The sequence below is a fragment of the Haliotis rufescens genome, unplaced genomic scaffold (genome assembly GCF_023055435.1).
Source record: "Haliotis rufescens isolate VD_foot unplaced genomic scaffold, xgHalRufe1.0.p SCAF_6, whole genome shotgun sequence".
Taxonomy (NCBI): Eukaryota; Metazoa; Mollusca; class Gastropoda; order Lepetellida; family Haliotidae; genus Haliotis; species Haliotis rufescens.
Window position 1 is genome coordinate 12,727,240 of NW_025964334.1, and position 18,727 is coordinate 12,745,966.

At 41.9% G+C, this 18,727-nt stretch overlaps 1 protein-coding gene across 3 annotated transcripts in view; it reads right to left on the reverse strand.

Moving 5' to 3' along the window:
* Window positions 1-18,727, reverse strand: part of LOC124135479 (serine/threonine-protein kinase BRSK2-like) — a 182,421-nt gene that overhangs the window by 90,775 nt on the left and 72,919 nt on the right. For all 3 annotated transcript variants that reach the window (XM_046500852.2, XM_046500851.2, XM_048385603.1), the window contains exon 3: window positions 9,762-9,847. In XM_046500852.2, coding sequence (XP_046356808.2) covers window positions 9,762-9,847 — 86 coding nt within the window. The remainder of the gene's footprint in view (window positions 1-9,761; window positions 9,848-18,727) is intronic.

The window sequence follows — 18,727 nt, forward strand, 5'->3', positions numbered from 1 at the left end:
AAATTATTTGTTGCAAGGTGTTAAGATTCACGCTCATAATTATAAAGAGAAACATATCTGGTTTTGAAGATGCAGCTGAAAAAATATCTAATCTCAATACAAAGTCCCAGACCCCCCCCCCCCCCCCCCCAAAAAAAATAATATCAAATGGTCAGTACCTTACCATCACCTCATACCAGAAAAACATGTCACCAAATTCATTCATACTGAAGTAGGCCAGATAAACCTGTTATTTCACTGTATGGTTATATATAAGGTTTTCAGTATATTCCCTGCTTTAAGTTTTAGGTCCATTTTATTCAATTTTTCTTCAAAACAGTGTGATCTGAGTGGGAGGCTGCACCTCAAGCCTTCAGTGAATGAGTTGTGTTTAATGCCACACAGCTTAATCTGGGAGGAAATCTGAAGTGATATTCAGTTTTCAACTTTGATGAAAATCCACAAGTTAGGGCAAAAGAACTAACCAGCTGACCTTGAAACAGAAGGACATCATGCCATTGTCCAAAGAACACAGATTAATATGTAAGGTAAATGTTTTTACAATGCAGACCAGACATGTCAAATAAAGCTTTCAGTGCAATCACACAGGGCAAGAACAAACAAACTAATTTATCAGTACAGCATGTGATCCACATGTCTGCAACAAGCTTGTGCATGCACAATCCGTTCGTGTCAACACAGCAGTCGTGTTATGAAAACAGATCTCTATGATGGACAACTGATAACAGCTCATTACTAACACCACTAAACACAAGCATCCCCTGAACAAACAGGTGTAAAGTCATCGCTGGGAGGACTGGCAACAAGGAAATCTATACAACACTGTGAGTGAGTGAGTGAGTGAGTTTGGTTTTATGCCGCTTTTAGCAATATTCCAGCAATATCACGGCGGGGGACACCAGAAATGGGCTTCACACATTGTACCCATGTCGGGATTCGAACCCGAGTCTTCGGCGTGACAAGCGAACGCTTTAACCACTAGGCTACCCGACGGCCCATACAACACTGTAAACAAAGCAGGAACATGCTGCTTCTGGTCACCAAACACACGCTCAGCGGTAGAAACTAAAAGTTTCAGTCCACTACTCCTAATACAGTAGAACACGGATATAGCGAACACTGATATAGTGAGTGAGTGAGTTGGATTTAACGCCGCTTCTAACCGTATTCCAGTTATATTGCGGTGTGTCGGCTAAATGTGGGAGGAAAGCCCAAAGTGATGTAGGTCTCAGACGTTTACTACTTTGGTGAAACCCAGGAGCACGGGTATGGTGGTGACAAACCTAGAAACATAATCGGGGTGAACCGGGATTCGAACCCACAATCATAGGTTTCTGGCGTGCCCAAGGGACGCAACTCTGCACAGTGAATCGCGGCGCCTTAGACGACTGGGCCATCCGTGCCCCCCGAACATGGTTTTAGTGAACAAACGGATACAACAAACTGTTAAACAATCCCCGATTTATCTCCCAAATGATAACATAAAGCAAAACCCTTAAAAAGTGCAAATTTCTATTGGTCCTTGTGTTTTATAATTGGACAGGTTGGCAAGGACGACAGGGCTAGTGCTGATTTCTAACGCTTCTCGTTGGGAATAACTGAAGCAGTGTTCAAAATGGTGTGAATCAAACTGATTGACTGATTAAAACAGGAGCTTGGGTGAGTGAGTGAGTTTCGTGTAATGCTATAGGGAACTGTGAGTAACATTGAAGGGAATTACAGTGTGAATTTACAGGGAGTTTGGTTTTACGCTGCTTTTAGCAATATTCCAGCAATATTACATCGGGCGACACCAGAAATGGGCTTCACACATTGTACCCATGTGGGGAATTGTACCCAGGCCTTCAGCATGACGAGCGAACGCTTTCACCACTAGGCTACCCCACCGCACCGAACTTACAGGGAATAGGTACATGCTCTATTAGGTCAGTGTTATCTGCATTAAGAAGGAATTATATGGACAAAGTGAGTGAGTGAGTGAGTGAGTGAGTGAGTGAGTGGGTCTGAGTGAGTTAAGTATGTCATGGTAAGTATGACTAATGTGAGTATTAAATAGGGCTGGCGATCCGATACGTATCACAATACCTTGATCCCAATCTGAAACACATCGCAATACCTTGCTCACAATCCGATATGTATCACGATACATGTGCTCTTATCTGTGGTGCGTAAACCATGTTTTTTGTAGACATGATGACCAAATACCTGGCACACTAACGATTATAGTTCGCAGAGTTAAGTATAGCACAATGGTTGAAAATATTTACTTTTTCACGACTCATGTTCACTAGTAATTAGTGTTTGGTGAATGCATTTAAGGTAAGAATCGATACTTTTACTTACTGTGGCACTAGTCCTATAGTCCTTGCCAAACTGCCCAATAGTTAAGGTTTCATAGTAGACATTTGCCATTTTTAAGGGTTTTGATATATATATGCTATCATTATAAGGACTAGTGCACTAAAACAGTTAGTTTCTATCCCTGGATTGTGATCCGTAGTTATATTGAGAAGTAACAAATCGTGACCGACCGGTGTATCACCCACTACCAATATAAAGCCCAAGATACAGGTCTTTGACATTTACCACTTTGGTGAAACACATTAGCATGGTTATGGTGCTGACAAACCAAGAACCATAATCAGGGTGAATCTTAGATTCAACCCATGATCATAGGATTCTGGCACATCTAAGGGATGCAACTCTGCTCAGTTTGGTTTAAGGCTACCTTGAAGAGTACTTAGGTTGTTCACACTACAGTAAACTACATTTATAAAAAACATGCTTATAATAAACTGACCGATATAACAAACTTATTTTTTAGTCGCAGCCATTTGTTGCATATATGCTGTATATATGCTTATAACAAACTAGGGTTATTATGAACTAAAATTAGTGGTCCCTTTGAGTTCGTTATAACCGTAGTTTACTGTATATCAGTTTGATGAGGGAAGAAAGCCGGAAGTGATGCAGATCTTAGATGTATGTAACAATTGTAAATCCCACAAGTACGGTTATGGTGATGAAAAACCTAGACACATAAATGGGGCAAATCAGATTAGAACATATGATGTGAGGTTTGTTGCTGGCCCAAGGGACGCAACTCTGCACTGCAAATTGCAGCACCTTAGATGACAGGGCAACCCTAGCCTTGCTCCAAGGCTGTACTGAAAGAAAAGACCATGGATTGGTAGTAATGGTATCCTCCTCATAGGCAAGTCTAGATATGTAGACGGTACATCTAAGGACTCCAGTCTCTAATAGGTACAACTTGTTCTTATTATTTACATAATCTAGAACTAATGAATGAGACTAATAATTATTGCCTTAGAGACTGGTGCAAGTCTAGGGCGCCTCCGTGCCCTGATATAACAATCCTTCCACAACCCTGGGAGGTTTGCCTGTCTTCAAACAATCCGCTCTGGTACTTGGGGGGAATTAAACTGTCTTGAAAGTTTCTCATCGAAACCTGACCCTCTGGTCAATTGACCACTGTCCAGACGAGAGTGGCGGGGCAGACGGGTACCAATATTTGCCTTCAGTGTTCAGCTGGGGATTGGCATACATCTTCAGGAAATCAACCGACATCATTGTGTTTGGACAACAGGATTAGAATAACATCGAAGCCCTTGTAAATAACTAGAGATAGACGCCACAACTATTACTGTAATTTGTCATTACTGCTTCGCGACATTCCGTCACATGACTGTTTATTTAACTAATTCCCAGAATGCACAGTGTTAGACAGTTCAGGGAAAAAAACAACATGGGAATGAGAAATTCTAGAATACAAAAACAGCTCAGATGTTAAATTTTTTAAGGGTCTATTTTTACATGCAAATACTGTGGCCTAACCAAATTCACAGAAAAGGTTACCGGTTTGTTATGTTTGACATGGACCAAAACCTGTCGCTGTTCCAAAGGCCCAGCATACAGAAAACTGGTCCTGTTGGAGTGAGTGAGTGAGTGAGTGAGTGAGTGAGTGAGTGAGTGAGTGAGTGAGTGAGTAATGTTCAAAGTGGTGTGAATCAAACTGATTGACTGATTAAACAGGAGCTTGGGTGAGTGAGTGAGTTTCGTGTAATGCTATAGGGAACTGTGGGTAGCATTGAAGGGAATTACAGTGTGAATTTACAGGGAGTTTGGTTTTACGCCGCTTTTAGCAGTATTCCAGCAACATCACGGCAGGGGATACCAGAAATGGGCTTCACACATTGTACCAATGTCGGGAATCGAACCCGGGTCTTCAGTGTGATGAGCGAACGCTTTAACCACTAGGCTACCCGACCGCCCCTTGGTCCTGTTGGATCTCTACTGGACACAATGACCAAAAAGGGTTTGTGCAACTGGAATGAGAAACCAGTCAAGACGGTAACTGACCTAACCATTGTACCATGCATGGTTGTTTAGGTAGCAGGTTTGGCTTAGAGTTTAAAGTCAATCTATCGCTGACTTTAAAAGTCGTACAAACTTAAATTACTTTGTTTGTCACCAAAATAACATTTATAAGATTACTGGACCTCCATTCATTTAATTTTACTGGTCTTTAAAAAAATATACTACCGGGTAGACTCGGACCAGTGGACCAGTGTTAGTGTCGAAACACTGTAATTCACTCTTCAAAAGTCACAAGGTCAAGGTCATATGACAGTTTATGAAAATACAATTTCCAGATTTCAGGTCAGACGAAATCCTTTACCATAAAATCCTCACCATTTTCTGTCAAGGCAGTTATTTTGCAACATTTGCAATAGCAATGATGATCATGTATGAGTATTTATCACAAAAACTGCTTGAACTGAGAATTATGGGCTGAGAATAAATAATATTGATTAATTGATTTCACGACAGACACTTGGCATAAGGACATTTTCCAGGTTTCATCAGTTTTGAAAATAGACTTTTCAATACAAGTGCCAATATTTGAAAAACATCTTTAGTATGTTCTGGTTGACAGTCTGAGTCATTGTCTTAGAAAACGAACCGATCTGATACCCTGGAAGTCCACAAGGGTCAGGGTCAAGGTCATGGAACAATCATTTATCTGTCAACACGTCTTTATTAGACTATAAACAAATATGTGAGTGAGTGAGAGACTGAGTGAGTGAGTGAGTGGGTGAGTGAGTGAGTGAGTGAGTGAGTGAGTGACAGACTGATATAAAACTTGGTTTAACACATTTATCACTTTGGTGAAAACCATTAGCATCAGGTAAAACCAAGCTTCCGACAACTGCGTGTAATGAATCACAGTGTTTTTTAACGGCTGGGCCACCCTTTCCCCTCCACTATAAGACATTTGTTAACATGACCAAATATCATGATCATTTTGTGGTCTTATGTGGACTTATAAATCACCGCATCCATCAAATCATCAGATAATTAGCACTAAGCAATACAATATTGTATGAAATGATCTATAACCCTGCTCATTCCACAGCCATTAACCTCATTAACACCAGCTAATACTCGCCACCTCAGATTCCATTAAATGGCAAATTCTTCACCAACCTCCAGCGTTGAAGAATGACACAGGCAAATAATTGGCCGTGATGCGAAACCCTGTGATTGATATACTACTCTCACAACAACCAATTACTAGCTAATTCTGTACACGATTTTCCAATCAATTGCAAGCCTAGATGATCTCCGACTCTTGCTCCTAATTAGCAGATGCGGTATTCCTGTGGAGGTGAAACCTTCGATAGGATGAAGTGCCACCCGACTCCTACAAACATCTATCTTACAACATTGCTTGTGTGCCCTGCAACAGAACACCTTTTAAGTAATGGGAAGGGGAAAAAACCTGTTGTTTATGCTCTAGTAAAGACGTCGTCCGTTTCTGGGAATCATTTGGGTGTGTGTATGTGCGCTTATAGAGAATCGTGCGCTTATAGAGAATCGTGCAGCGAATACATTAAAGATTGTTTGCATGTACTAAGTGGAATGCATTGAGAATTGTTTGGTTGAACTGGGAATGTAAAGGAAAGATAACTAGCCCAAATAAAATGCAGGTTTTATAAGTCTGACACTTTGGTGAAACCCAGGCACATGGTATGTGCAAGCCTAGAAACATAATCAGGGTGAATCTGAGATTCAGCTCATGATCACAGGATTCTGGTATGCCTAAGGGACACAACTCTGCAGAAACACATATTGACATATGGCACTTTGAAGAATTCTTATAGCAAAGATGTGACAGACACGTTATCTCAGGTCTTTGAAAGGCATTTAGAATGAGAATTTATGGATGTCAACTTCTTTATTATGAGGAACACAACATTTCGGAGTATATTCATCAGGTGAATGTTGACATCCATATATTCTCTTCCTTGAGTTATCTCAGATCATCATTTCCTGAAATCTACTAAGATATCCAACCAAGAACACCACGCCATCTTTACATCACCTCCAGGAGACCAATCGACCTCCAGGAAAACCAAATCTGGTCATGTACATGATAAACCCCGTTGTATAACAGGCCAAGAAGGTTAACCGATAAACCAATCAGCTAATTGGAAAATTGTTCAGCCATCTATTAAACTTAGTTGGCCATGCATCTACGAGGGCAGCCATCCCGACTCGTCCATCACTCTAAACAGTAATGGTGTTGCTGTCTTTTGAATAATACAACCTACACTGTCAAGAGACCAACTTGAGGGAAAAAAGAACACAATTGTTTCAGTCAGGCAAATGAGGCAATGGAGTCTTTCTCAAGGCCAGTGACATCTTTGGGAGATCTATTTATCATCCAAAACTGGCTCACACAGGAGATATTGCTTGGATTAGATCAAGCGATATCTACACTGTAGATATCACTGTAATGAAATTACATCACAATGCTTTGCAGGCCACTGTGACGTCACTGGTTACCATGACATCACAATCAAATGACATCACTAATGGCTCTGCTACTGAAGCTGTTAGCAGTACTTTTTACACTGAAGACACTGCTAATTACTGTCTATAAATTGAAAAAGTTGGAAGAATGATGTTGGATGATAAATAAAATCTCACCCGAGTGTCTTTTTATATAAAATATATCAACACTCGTTGATAAAAGTGGCAAAAATCCTTGGCAAGCCTCGGAATTTTTCCACTTTTATCAACTCGTGTTGATATATTTGATATCAAAAGACACTCGGGTGAGATTCTATATTTAATATTCTAAGGGGATGGGAGGAATTTTTGTTGATATAATATAATATATTTTCAGGCAGAACTTCAAAACATAAACTTTTAAGGGAATGTTCTTCTAAACTGGCCATGATAAGTCTTTGTTTGAATGTACACAATTATACATACATGTCATATTCCTACCCATTTTTTTTACTCAATCTTTGTTTCATTGTTGAGAAAGGTTAGGCTAAAATTTAAAAATGCTATTCCAAAAATGTAATTTTTTAAGTCAAGAATCATACCCATGCTACCATTTTTCAGGTGGAACTACTTCAAAAGAGACATCAACATTACTGAAAACTAACAACCAAAATTTCTGAAATCCACGTCAATGCAACCACACATATAAATGTAGCCCAGCACCAACAGCCTACCCTCAGGACCAGAGGCAGACCAGAGGCAGACCACAGGCTTCTGCTCCAGTTATTCACTGACACTTGGACTCCTAAAGGTATATTCACTGAGTTCAAACTTCAACGGAACTGCAATCGATACTCAATCTTGGCGGCGATGGTGGCATTGTTGGTCTACTTATCCATACAGGCAGCTGACCGGGCTGATTGTGACACCCGCCTGCACCCCTGCCTTCACATCCACGCCTGCACCGCTCCCCTCACATCCACGACTGCACCCCTCCCCTCACATCTACCCCTGCACCCCTCCCCTCACATCCACGCCTGCACCCCTCCCCTTAAATCCATGCCTGCATCCCTCCCCTCACATCACGCCTGCACGCCTCCCCTCACATCCACGCCTGCACCCCTCCCCTCACATCCATGCCTGCACCCCTCCCCTCACATCCACGCCTGCACCCCTCCCCTCACATCCACGCCTCAACCCCTCCCCTCACATCCACGCCTGCACCGCACCCCTCACATCCATGCCTGCACCCCTTCCCTCACATCCATGCCTGCACCCCTCCCCTCACATCCACGCCTGCACCCCTCCCCTCACATCACGCCTGCACCCCTCCCCTCACATCACGCCTGCACCCCTCCCCTCACATCACGCCTGCACCCCTCAAATCACATCCACACCTGCACCCCTCCCCTCACATCCACGCCTGCACCCCTCCTCTTAAATCCATGCCTGCACCCCTCCCCTCACATCCATGCCTGCACCCCTCCCCTCACATCCACGCCTGCATCCCTCCCCTCACATCACGCCTGCACCCCTCCCCTCACATCCACGCCTGCACCCCTCCCCTCACATCCATGCCTGCACCCCTCCCCTCACATCCACGCCTGCACCCCTCCCCTCACATCCACGCCTGCTCCCCTCCCCTCACATCATGCCTGCACCCCTCCCCTCACATCCACGCCTGCACCCCTCCCCTCACATCCACGCCTGCACCCCTCCCCTCACATCGCGCCTGCACCCCTCCCCTCACATCCATGCCTGCACCCCTCCCCTCACATCACGCCTGCACCCCTCAAATCACATCCACGCCTGCATCCCTCCCCTCACATCCACGCCTGCACCCCTCCCCTTAAATCCATGCCTGCACCCCTCCCCTCACATCCATGCCTGCACCCCTCCCCTCACATCACGTCTGCACCCCTCAAATCACATCCACGCCTGCAACCCTCCCCTCACATCCACGCCTGCACCCCTCCCCTTAAATCCATGCCTGCACCCCTCCCCTCACATCCATGCCTGCACCCCTCCCCTCACATCCATGCCTGCATCCCTCCCCTCACATCACGCCTGCACCCCTCCCCTCACATCCACGCCTGCACCCCTCCCCTCACATCCATGCCTGCACCCCTCCCCTCACATCCACGCCTGCACCCCTCCCCTCACATCCACGCCTGCACCCCTCCCCTCACATCCACACCTGCACCCCTCCACTCACATCCATGCCTGCACCCCTCCCCTCACATCACGCCTGCACCCCTCCCCTCACATCCATGCCTGCACCCCTCCCCTCACATCCATGCCTGCACCCCTCCCCTCACATCCATGCCTGCACCCCTCCCCTCACATCACCCCTGCACCCCTCCAATCACATCCATGACTGCACCCCTCCAATCACATCCATGCCTGCACCCCTCCCCTCACATCCACGCCTGCACCGCACCCCTCGCCTCCCCTCCCCTCACATCCACGCCTGCACCGCACCCCTCCCCTCACATCCAAGCCTGCACCCCTCCCCTCACATCCACGCCTGATTTCCACTGAGAGATATTACTTTTATTAAATCTTTGAGCCAAAATATTTGTTTCTGAAAAACAACAACATTGCAACAACACATTTTTTGTGGCAGACAATTTCCTTCCAACAATATGAAGCATAATTTTGTTTTTGAAAATTGTTCAGGGAGAATATATTTTCTCAGATAAAATCCTACACCCGCCTACTCCAAATGCATTAATTGATCTTTTAAGAAGAAAAATCACTAACTCCTAGATCATCTGAAAACTTAATGCCCATCAAATGTTGAAGATCTTCAGGAACGCTTAAACACCTGGAACAAATCTGGGAAAAGATTCACCACATTCATTGTACGCAGATATTAGCACTGCATTCAATGGGAGCCGAGATAGAAAAACATGCACATAAACACAGAATGATAAAATACTTACAGGTATTTTTTGTTCTCATAAACATCGTATAATCCAAGTACATGCGGGTGTTCTATTAACTTCATGATGGCAATCTCCCTTTCAACCTGAAAAAAACAAAAAACAAAATTGTTTGTTCAAAAACAAATATAAACAATCCTAATGAGAAAATATAATAAAAATTTACCACGTCGGCACTTTCGCTGACAACAAAGACATTTTTAAGGAATATGTTAGTCATTCTGTACTCCAGGGGGGGCACTGGTGGCCCAGTCGTCTAAGGCGCCGCGATTAGCTGTGCAGAGTTGCATCCCTTGGGCACGCCAGAAACCTTTGATTTTGGGTTCGAATCCTGGTAAGCCCCGATTATGTTTCTAGGTTTGTCAGCACAATACCCATGCTGGTGGGTTTCACCGAAGTGGTAAACGTCTGAGACCTGCATCACTTTGGGCTTTCCTCCCACATTAAGCTGACACGCCGTGATATAACTGGAATACTGTTAAAAGCGGTATTATACCCTCACTGTACTCCAGCACTGGGTCAAGGTGACCTTCTCTGATGTTTCTCTTAAGGCAAGAAACCAAGTCTGTCTGGATGTTTAAGAGTTTATTGCAGACTTACTCCAATATCAGCATAAATTTCAAACCTTCCAAATATATTTTCAAAGTATACATTATAGATAGTTTGGTTAGCATTCTAGAAGATGGTGAGTAAATAAGAAAACGTGAAACTTTAAAGATGACAACTTCTGGTTTATTGCACTGGCAATGTTTCCATGGAGATTCTTACTTCTTTAAGCTTGATTACGATGTAAGAATCTACATCTAAACATTGCCTGTGCAATAAACCAGACGTTATCTACAAAGATGTACATTTTCGTATATATTTTATAGATTAGCCAAGAATGTTTATGTTCATAAACATCATATAATAAAATTTGTTTGCTTGTTTGTTTGTTTGTTTGTTGTTTAACGCCGCACTCAGCAATATTCCAGCTTTATGACGGCGGTCTGTAAATAATCGAGTCTGGACCAGACAATACAGTGATTGACATCATGAGCATCGATCTACGCAATTGGGATCGATGACATGCATCGACCAAGCAAGCCTGACCATTCAATCTTGTTAGTCGCCTCTCACGGCAAGCATGGGTTGCTGAAGACCTTTTCTAACTCGGATCTTCACGGGTCGAAACAACCAGGAATCAGGCATGAATGCAAGAGTGAACCACCCCTTTTATGATATAGTTCCAAAGTATTTGCAACCATGTTTGTTTAACAGAGACACACAAACATGATGACACCAAACTGAACTGTATAGGAAAGTTAGGCATAAGCTTCAATAATTGAGCATGTACACAGGACATCAATGTTCAATAAAAGTAGTTCCAACATGTCGACCTCATTTGCATATTTACCACATCTTGATACCAAGCTTAGGTTCTACTACACCAAATCAGAACTGGTGTTCGTAGGGAGCCTTCAGTGAAGATCTAGAGATATCTGCAGGCTGTGATTGGATGATATTGTTTATGATTTTTATGTCTCTTAAATGTACATCCATCCAGTTATCAAAACTGACCATGTTTTTCTTTATTTAGTACTGTCTTTTTCAACATGATGACTTATGCTGAATGTGACCACAGATAATTTCAAGTAGGTGACATTTGGTGCGGCACTGGGGGTGGTGTGTTTAGCTTCCTGTAATTGGAAAAGGAGCCGGCTTTGCTAGTCATTTTTTAAATTTTTTTTATTGCTGCTCTAAGGCCAAACTGTGCACACACGTACAGGTAATAGCATTTGAATGCTTAATTATGTTTTTAAAAAATATACCGTTACTATAGAAGTCTATGGGAAAACATTTGGTTGTATGTAACCTGTATAGGATTGGCTTACCACCATGACAAAACTTTTCTATCATATGATTAACATTCTTATGCCCTTACTTTGACATGACACAAGTTCAACTTGGACATACCCTCAAAATTCTACCATGGACAAGACAGTTCTAGCCGTCACTCAAATCATAAAACCTTAAATTATGGGATTCAAGAACAGCAGATGTCCCAAGCAGCGGGGATTGGGTGGTTGCATTGTGTGACCTGGTTTGTCAAGTTCAGCCTTGGCTACTAACAGACTGCCCTGACTGAGCTGTTACCATGGTTACAGTGCTGACTATGATACATAACAACATTCACTCTGTCACCAGCCCTGGCGATGCCTGTTGTTTGTCGTTCAACACCACACTCAGCAATATTCTAGCTATATGACCATGGCCTGTAAATAATTGAGTCTGGACCAGACAATCCAGTGATTGATATTATGAGCATAGATCCATTCGCCAGGGTACAGTGATACGCAATCAACCCAGGCACTGAGCCGATCCATTAAGTCGCTCTTTCCACCAGCATTATATAGGTTGTGTTTAGCTTCCTGTACTATCATCATATACCAAACAATCTGGTTTGAATATCAAGTTGATGAATACCAAAATTGTAATTCCCGTGCAGATCCTGGTATAACAATTGGTCTTCAACAACTCATGCTGGTCGTAAGAGGTGGCTGATGAGGCTGGATAGTCAGGCTCGCTGACTTGGTTGATGTATGTCATCGTATCCCAGTTGTGTGGATCGATGCTCATGATGTCCATCACTGGATTGTCTGGTCCAGACTTGATTATTTACAGACCGTCGTCATATAGCTGGAATATTGCTCAGTGATGCATCAAACAACAAACAATTTTTAAGAGCAGTAAACCATATCACTGTGCTGATGTGTTTTCTGACTTCAAAATAAAACAGCTATATAGCTAGTCATTCTGAACAAATAAATCACATCATTCTGAACCAAAAAAACACTTTATTGTGAACAAAATGAAACATGTCATTTTGAATCAAATAAAACACTTCATTGTGAACAAAATAAAAAACAAACATTCTGAACAAAATAAAACATAATTACACACCTAATCGGTCCGAACAAAATAAAACACATCACTCTGAACAAAATAAATCACCACATCATTCTGAACAAATAAAACAAGTTATTCTCAACATAACACACCTAGTTGGTCCAACAAAATAAAATACATCATTCTGAACAAAATAAAACACCATGTCATTCTGAACAGAATAAAACATGTGATTCTGAATAAAACAAACAGATGAGAAATATTTAAAAACAGTTCCTGGCCCAGCTACCCAGTTTCCATCTCTAACAACCAGGTAAATCCACGTCAACCATCCCCTATTACAGAATCTAATCTCGCCAGGTTCCATGAAGAAGTGTTTCCACACCAAGATATAAAGCAATCAAAGAAGCTGTGGAGAAAATCAAAATGAAGATGCCACAGTATTTACGTCTGAAGCTCACATTACTTTCTACTGCTCCTAAACATAGAACTGCCATCAGCCACCAATGAATCAAATTCCTGATGCGAAATCAATGAATTAGAGTATCCGACATGAAGCCAAACAAACCGAGAACATCTCCAGTGTTCCCTTGGGCACGAGTGGCGAGTTCAATTACCTGGGTGCTACAACTGCACCCCTTCTTACTGCCTTGTTAAAGAGCCTGCCCCATGCTGTGATGGTGATAGAGTTAGTTCTAACTGGACCAAAGATAATCCGGTAAGCTCGTATGTGAATTTCCATCTCTTTGATGACTCAAGCCAGCAAATTAAATCAGGATTTCAGTGGCTCTGTCTGGTGCTCAACGTCTAAACCCTGAGTTTGACCACTGAATTACAAACATTTTCTTGCAAGGGTGTGGAACAGTCAGTGCATATCAAACAGAAATGGAGGAAATACTTTCATGAAACTGTAGCTCACCTGAATATGTAGGACAAAAGTTGCCGTCAGCATTGATGTTCAAATATTTTTGGCATAATTACTGAGGACTAAAAACTAACCCGAAAGTCGAATGATTTGAACAAAATATCATGCAATCATAATTCATCTTCCTACTTCTGGCAGTTTCAGATCTGCATTGTGACAATATTTAAGATCATGGTCCAAATGCAAAGGTTAAAACAAGGTCAAACTGTAGATTATCCTGAAAAACAGAACAGTTTGTGTTGAGTCCCACAACTAACTCAACACACACCTAATTTCTTTACATTCTGAAGAAACATGACTGAATAATTCCCGTAAATAGGTTTTTCAATATGGCTGCCATTGTGGCCATATTGAATTTTGAATCTGGACCTCTTGAACAGATTTAGGTGTCATCTTTGGTGGGAACGAGCTTGTGAAGTTTCAGCTTCAATGGTCCAGTCCGACCAACGGCGCATGACGACTAACATCAAGCACTGCGCGACTGATGTTAGACGCTGGGCTAACAAGCCAGAACATAAATACATGAATTTCAGTCAGGTGAGCTAAAATGAAATAAAACTGCTTGGCAACAGGTAAGTTATTTTGTAATCTTTATTTTGCACTTTTCTAAATCTGAACAGGTTGGATTAGTAATTTAATCCTTCCAGCCATTGTTTCTTATCTCATGCTATTATCTTTGTCGTGTCAGAATACACATTGCCTGTGAAAACTATCTTCGTCTGAACAAAATACCTTGCTAAGAAACATTTGAGATTACGCGAAAATGTTTCTGATGAGGGGTGGAAGATACACTGTCTCACGGAAAGAATGCAACAGGATACATGAAGACTCGATGCGGGGCTTGATAAGGCACAGTATTCAATCACTGAGGGGATGCGAGACATGGACCTAACCAAAGGACAAGGTATGATAAGGCCTTTCTAGATCTGGTTAATTTAGGAATGGGCTTATCTTTCAAAAATCGTAGACGTGTTCATATGAATGAGAAATATGTTTTCATTCTTTTTAATACTTGCATGTTTTGGTAACATCAAAAGTAGATGTAAGACTAAAATGTGTCAAAAACTAAGATTTTAGAAGTTTTCAACTAGAGTTTCAGATTTCATGAGCTGGCCCCGACTCTATTGCAAAACAAACATATTTCTTCAATGTTTTTATATCTTTGCTATTAAATTTGTTTGTTGTTTAACGCCGCACTCAGCAATATTCCATCCGTGACAGCTGTCTGTAGATAATCGAGTCTGGACCAGACAATCCAGTGATTGACATCATGAGCATCTATCCACGCAATTGGGATACGATGACATGCATAAACCAAGTCAGCAAGTCTGACCACCTGATCCCGTTAGTCGCCTCTTACGACAAGCATAAGTAGCAGAATCTCGGCACTAGCATGCAGCAGACCTAATTCAAAATTAACGTATCATAATCAGTAAATGTACTAGGGTGTCATTGGACATTTGGTTTGTTTACAGGCAGCTGTCGCATGGCAGGAGTGCATGGCTGCTGTACAGTGTCAGGCAACAAACACACTTTTTACGTAAATTATGTGTGTGCGGCGGGTGCTTCCGGTAGAGCAGGACATGCTTACCCTTTTCGCCAACACCGGGTGTCATCACTGATTTTCAGTGATCCATTCACATAATTTTCACGGTTATTTTTACTTTAATGCCAAATGGAACCTGTATTGTCAGATTTTTTAGACTGGTCATTCTGTGAGTGAGTGAGTGAGTGAGTTTGATTTTACGCCGCTTTTAGCAATATTCCAGCTATATCATGACAGAGGGACACCAGAAATGGCCTTCACACATTGTACCCATGTCGGGAATCGAACCCGGGTCTTCGGCGTGACGATGAACACTTTAACCACTAGGCTACCAGACCGTTATTCTGTGTGATATATATTTAGGAGACATAGATAAAGACGGTACTATCATGGTTGAACACTGAACAGTTCATCTTGAGTTAAAGATTTGATAATAGAAGGATTTTCTTTGACGGCATAAGAAATCTGGACTTGTTGGTAAGATTTTTGTCTATTCTGTACTTCATCTTGTCAGGATTCCTTGCAAGCAATAGAACTGTCAAATAAATTTCACAAAAAATATTTCATATTTTCAGTAACCTTACAATTTGTCATTTTTCTAGTGGTCCAAAAAGGGCCCATGTCATATCGTCCTTCAGCCAGCATGAGTTAACTAGACAAAATTCAAAGAACTATCATTCACACCATCAGCAATAGCATTTTTAAACTAATCTTGATTCCATTTCCATTCCATTCTAACACCCCTTCAGCAACATTCTAGCCATATGACTGCGGCATGTAAATAATCGAGGTGGACCTGACAATCCAGTGATTGATAGTATGAGCAACAATCCCCACAGTTGGCGTGTGATGACACAATATCAACAAAACAGCCCAACCACACGATCCATTAAGACCCATCTCATGACCAGTCTCGTTTGCTGTGAACCAGTTCTCACCAGAAACCCCTGCAGGGGGTCAATACATGGACAATGTATCAGATGCGTTGAACAGTTGGTGAATTGTACCCTCCTTATTTCAGCTGGGCAGATGTGTCCATATCTCCATCCAGACTACAGCAAATGCACCGACTCAGCACTTTTCTCCACCCCGTAAAGAACCGCACAAACTCAATTACTGACATAATCTACATTATTTCAGCTGGGCAGATGTGTCCATATCTCCATCCAGACTACAGCAAATGCACTGACTCAGCACTTTTCTCCACCCCGTAAAGAACCGCACAAACTCAATTACTGACATAATCTAACAATGTTCTTGTTAACCAAAGCTAATTTTCTACTGGTTTATTAGTAACAAAACTTTGTCGCACATCTTCAAGTCAATCACACACTCTTTCCTCCCCGGGTAATCTCATCAGCACATATCATAAAGCTAAGTAATCATATTCCTTCAAATTCCTCGTAATCATCTCCTTACGAACAAAAACGTCTTATCTCCCTTGCAAGCTACTCAAACCTCTTGAAGTCCCTCAGAGACCAATTATTGTTCAGTTTCCATGGTGATAAAAAACATATTGAATTTGGGGATAGATTTTGAAAATAAGGTCAATCAATGGCAGTTTCGCTCAACTTTGAAAATTCTTACTTTACTTGGTTTATTGAATCTGTGTTCATTACCAAAGATCAAGTGACATAAAAGATATTGAAATGACAGTCTTCAGAAGTTGTAGCAGTTAATGGCAAGTTGCCTCAGTGCAAGGCAGGCATGTCAAGGCTTCCTCTGAGAGAAATAATCACCATTTTCTGAACAATGAATGCTCCCTAATTTCATGGTAGATCTCGTTATGGGATGTGATTTGTCTGGGCATCAACTGAAAGCATGTAGTTTTGAGCTTACATCACTTCGTTTGTAAAAAAATTCAAAGATGATGGATGAAATATAATCAATACTCATAAACATTCAAGCTATCTGATTGGCCAGTTATTACTTATATAAACCAATCCAAGTTGGTTGGCGGCTGTCTGGATATCATTGATGTCATAATGTTTGATATGATATCACTTATTTTCAGTGTCCGAAATAACTGCCTGCCTGCCCGTGGCTGGTAACTTTTCTGTCGGGCTGCATGAGATTTTCCTCCACCTGCCTCACGGTCGGGCAGATAATTTTAAGCCAACTTACATATTCCGTTTTATCATAACTCTTCGTAGATTCTCAAGTAATTGTTAGCATTATTTCAACTGAATCAAGATACGATTTATAATGTCTGAATGCAGGCAGGTAACTTTGAAGATGGGGAGGCAACATTTATGTGTCACCTGCCCGACTGTCTTGTTGGGTTTTATAATTGATTCAAACACTGCTAATTTGCCACATCACAACTGACACTGTTACCATACTGCGACACTGATGCCAGTCACAAGGTAGATCTCACTGTCATATAAACATGTCACCAAATTGTGGAGAGATGATTTAAAGTGAGTGGGTGAGTGAGTTTGGTAAACACCATTTTGACAGGGCCTGTTTGCACAAAAGGAAAGACAATCGCAAATCCCATACTTTAACATAGGCTTATGATAGTCTTAGCGCTAAGATCGCATTGTACAATTGGGACCAGAGTTTTCGTCATATTACGGCATGCCAGACTTAGTTGTATTTCCAACCCTGTAATATTACACATCTGATACTCTATTATGGGAAATTGTACCTGTGAGTGAGTGAGATGGGTTTAACAAAGCTTTGAACAGGGTTAGAAATTTATTTATATTTTCACTAGTCCACAAATGATCTGCTACAGCGTTGCCGTCTTACTGAAGGTTAAATTGGAAGCCCACAAGTAAATGTCACCAGTCCTTACTGAATTTTACAAGTCTGGGACCAGCAGAATCTAATTTTGAAACTCAGTTATACAACTCTACCCAGGGAATTTGGTACCTTCAATCAATATTGAAACTAGGCAGAATGAGTGAGTGAGTATTGTTTGACGCCCCTTTTAGCAATATTTTAGCAAAATGGGGCCCAAGAAAGGGGCTTCACACATTGTACTCATGAGGGTAATCGAACCCGGGTCTTCGGTGTGATGAACAAACACTTTAACCAGTGGGCTACCCCACAGCTCCTAGGCAGAATGAGGGATCTTATGTCCCTTTCAGCAGCAACAAGACATTTCTTAATGGACTGCGTCTACAAGTGTTTATACATTTCAAGTGGGTTCACAGTCGAAGTATTGAGATCCAAAGTAGTATTCCAGATAGTTTCACACAAGGCAATAATAAAATATGTATCAGATTTTCATTCCAGCCCACTCCGTGACCCGTTATATTTTGAACCTTCTTGAGCAAAATCATTGGTGGATCAGCCGACAGTGCAATGTTTGGCATGTTGCAGCAGTTGTCAAGGGAGAAACAACTGTTTTTAACGTAATCTGAGTGCTGATTGGTCTGAGCACTTGTTGACTCCCCTCTCACTGGAACCAGGCCCTTGCTTGATTGGTTGGTTAAAAATAGCGACTACACCACAAAGCTGGAGTATAAACTAATGGGCGATGGAGGGATGTAGTGTACAGAAACTTGTACAGATGATGGACACCAGGTCGTAACAACAGATCAAGTAGTCTTCTACTGCTTGAGCTGAAGAGTGGTAGGATTAAACCTTCTCATCCAG